General features: G+C 35.0%; 1 protein-coding gene across 1 annotated transcript in view; it reads left to right on the top strand.

The window, feature by feature from the left end:
- KIAA1468 (KIAA1468 ortholog) overlaps nucleotides 1-4,085 on the top strand; it is a 74,079-nt gene that overhangs the window by 55,444 nt on the left and 14,550 nt on the right. The window contains exons 23-24 of the mRNA XM_009326695.1: nucleotides 2,171-2,253; nucleotides 2,445-2,508. Coding sequence (XP_009324970.1) covers nucleotides 2,171-2,253; nucleotides 2,445-2,508 — 147 coding nt within the window. The remainder of the gene's footprint in view (nucleotides 1-2,170; nucleotides 2,254-2,444; nucleotides 2,509-4,085) is intronic.

Consider the following 4,085-nt stretch of genomic DNA (forward strand, 5'->3'; position numbering starts at 1 on the left):
GCCCAAACAAATAGCAGAATGTAAAACCTTCTCTAGTTAGAGGGTGTAAATATTGCCTGCTCTTTTAGTGCTGCATGATATACTGGCAGCTACTGCTTTCCCCATGCCCTGTGAATCTTAAGTGTTCTCTTGTCACACTGCTAGGGGGAAAAGCATAGAATTTAATTTGTGTTCATGATGTAATTTGAGTAATTAGACTATAGGTAAATATGCAAAAGACATTTCAAATTTTTTTACAGAAACTACTGATAAGCTTTTTATGTTTATCTCTTAAAACCAGCAAATATATGCAGACTTCCTTACCTGAGTTACAAAATGGAAATATCAAGGCTTTCCCTTTTATTAATGCAGACAAAAAAAACCTGTTTTGCTGAATATGGAGAAAGTTTGGAACTTGTCATTTTTGAAAATTAGTAGGTTTTCATATGTAGAAAACATGTAAAGGGCACCTGCTACATATGCAGCACATGTATGCTTATGTATAGCTACATAAGTAATATGAAAAAATCACCTGGGAGCATCTAAATTCAAACAATTTCCACATATTTATGGCTAATAAATTTCACTGCGATCTCAGTTTTTAACGTTTGGGATGTATTGCAACAAATATATCTCTTCCTTAGTTTGCAAAAAGACTTGGTGAAATACATTTTATGGATAATCCAAGGATTCCCCGTTTTCTACCTGCATAGACCAGTAATGGAAACTTGGGAAGTTTTGCATACATACTGCTTGGATGGCGGTTAAATCTAAAATAGTCCTGAATGACTTTCAGGAAAGCTTAGTGGCATCTGGGAAGGCGCTGTTTGTCACACTGTAAAAGGTCTGAAAGGTATCACTCAGTGCGGGGAAAACGACACGCGTTTGGCCTAGCTAAAGACATCTATTTTGCACGTGACAGCCACCTACTATAATAAATACCATTCCATTGAGTTAGGAACAGCATTTAGATTAAACTGTCAAACTCAAATTGGCATCGCTTTAGTATTTAATTATACATAATTGCCCACGGCAGGGGGGTTGGACTAGATGACCTTTCGAGGTCCCTTCCAACCCAAACTGTTCTATGATTTCATAATTATATGTAGAATTAGAATACATAATTATATTAGTATTTGAATTATAATACATAATTATTTGCTAAACTTTTGGGAGTTCAGTTTTTAAAATAGCTGAAAATAGAGAAAACAGCATCATGTTGAATTTGTCAGGTTTGTGCTGATGCCAGACCACTTCAGCTTTCTTCATGCCTTTGCATATATGAAGCACTAGCGTAGCAGTATTTGCTTAGCTTCTAATTTTGGTTTGCTTTTTGTGTTTTTTCTTTCTCTCTCTTGGTTGTGCCGTTCTTCTTCCCATGATACTGTGCTCGCTCTTTCCGTGCATCACCTGTGATACCCCCCTGCTCCGACCATTCAGCTGTTGGTGAAGGGGGTACATGAAACTCTGGTAGCTCAGAGAGTTGTTCCTGCTCTCATTACTCTCTCCAGTGACCCTGAAATGTAAGTTTCCTGAATGTCTTATATACCTAGCGTCCCTCTTAATATTTAGGAAGAAATAACCATCAGTTCTGTTTCTTATTCTAGCCAAACAAAAATTGAATTACTGTCGAAGAAATGTAACGTTTAAATCACTTATTAGTAAATAAAAAAGTTTACTGCAACACCTAGAACTAAACTGGATAAAACTGCTGAATAAACTTTAAATAGAAAACTTAAATCAATGTAATTTAATTTTTACTTTTTTTATATTTAATCATATTCTCAGTTTTGAAATTTGCTTACATCATTTCTAGCAGCAAGCTGGATATTAATATGTTCTGTAATGCTCTCAGCTTTACCACTGCAAAATTAAATATCATCTGCATTACCGAAATGCAAAATAGTTTTGGCTGTATCTAATTTCTGATAGACAACTGTAGTACTTAATTTCCTGGACGTTCTGATGTGATATTTCTTTCAAGCTAAGGAGGGATGCTTTGCTAATCTCACTAACAGGTTGTTACTAATAAATGCTACAGCATGAATAGAGTGTTAATTGTTTTAATGTCTTGTGTGGGTGACTAAACCAAGAAAAACCCCAAGAGTCTGCCTGCCCATCCTCAGTCACAGCTAACCCAGTTCTTCAAGCTTACCAAACCGTTTTTTATTGCATGTTGACTGGTTTACAGCTGACTCTTCGAGGCATGAGTGAAGCCTTAGTTGACAAGCGGGTTGCTCCGGCCCTTGTTACCTTGTCCAGTGATCCTGAATTGTGAGTTTCAGATTGAGACCTTGAGTTAATCCTGTCTGTCTTTTTCCTGGTCTGCTTTTTTTGTTTTGTCATTGCTAGAAACTAATGTAACTTAAAGTACTAATTTTTTAATTTTGCTTTATTTTTAATTAATTCCATTCTTAATGTTTAATACATCTTAAAGACTTAAAGATTCTATTTTTCTGTTGTAGTTCAGTAAGGATTGCAACAATTCCTGCTTTTGGGACCATCATGGAAACTGTTACTCAGAGAGAGGTAAGACCTCCCTGTTGTTTTCGTACCATAAAAAGTGGGTGATGTTTTTATAAATCCAGAAATCCAGTAATTTATTAATGAACTGGGGAGGGGGGGGGAAGCAGCTTAAATTATTTCTTCCTTTGTAATACCCTCTTCCAAAATGCTTTCCGGTTTTGCAATGGTCTGTCTTTATTTTTTTTGGCAACAAACCAACCCTCTTTTAACCAATAAAAACATTTCCTTCTAAATATCAAACCAAACATAAACAAAGAAAAACAGATATGTAGAGGGGGAGGCCTGTGCTAGAAGATGGGAAATCCCATGCTCAAAATGTTTTTTTAAAACATTCTGCAATACAGTTGAGAAATCCAAGTCCATTATTTCCAAATAAAATAGCTTTATTTTAAAAAGCTAACCAAAAAGTCACGGTGGGATTCAGTTACCTCCACATAAGTATATTGTACCATTTTAGATGCTTTAGGATATCCTGCTTGCCTTCCAATTACTTTAGAAGGGCACAAGTCTCTTGTAGCTCCTGTTACATCTGCTGGCTTAGCCCATGGTGTCCAAGTTGGCATTAAAAGACATCATAGTGACATAACTGAAATAATCCTTGAGGATAATACAGATATGGAATTCCTCCTTGTTTTTTAAATGATGGAATTTTGGTAATAGATCAGAATTCTGAAAAAGACACCCAGGATTCTGCTGTAAGGAGTAGAAATTCTGTATTTTGTTTTATATAATAACTGTACAATCAAATTTCTTCTTAAAGTCCTTGCAACTTTTTGCAGAGCTTGCATTCTTCCTGTAATTTCAACATATTCTAAAAGAGTGTGTTTGAGGAAATGTGAGTAAGAAGTCAGTGATGACTCACAAGTACTTGGAAGGTGGATAAGTTACAATTTTGTAGCTTGGAATGCATGCCTATAATCAGTTTGGGAAGAATACTGTTTTGTTACCACACAAAAATTACTGTATCCATTGCACTAATTATAATAAGCCTTAGAATACAGAGGTGATACCGCCTTCCAAAATGTATCAGAAAATGTTATTTTTACAACTTTGAATGCAAATTAAATGTCATCTTAGATATATTTGTATTTTCAGTTTTTCTAGCCTTTAGTTGAAGAAATCTTTTTAATTCCATTGATTTTGATGCTTACTTTTGCACCTCTGTTCTCTGCAGAAAATTTTCCAGCATATTGAGATACATTACCAAAAAAAAAAAGTTAATTCAGTTCTAATTAAACAAAAAAATTCCAAAGATATTAATAGCAAGAGGAAAATGTTAATAGCAGGTAAAAAATGGGAGTATCAAAACCAAGGAAACCTCAGAAGGAAAGACAGTCTATATGGACGCACCTGTCTCTAGTTAAAGATAGATCAGATTAAAACACTGTTAACAGTCTTTAAAATGTAGAGCTGCATCAATGAGTTTGGAACATCCTGTCAGAAAAAACTGTGAATTAACAGAAGCTCCAAGGTTTATCATCTGAAACATGGAAGATCATAGACATACTCTGAACTGACCATAACCGTTTCTAGCATCTTCATTCTTTTGTGTACTTTTTATCTCTGGAATATTCAAGCTT

This window comes from Pygoscelis adeliae, unplaced genomic scaffold, assembly GCF_000699105.1.
Source record: "Pygoscelis adeliae isolate BGI_AS28 unplaced genomic scaffold, ASM69910v1 Scaffold6, whole genome shotgun sequence".
Lineage (NCBI taxonomy): Eukaryota > Metazoa > Chordata > Aves > Sphenisciformes > Spheniscidae > Pygoscelis > Pygoscelis adeliae.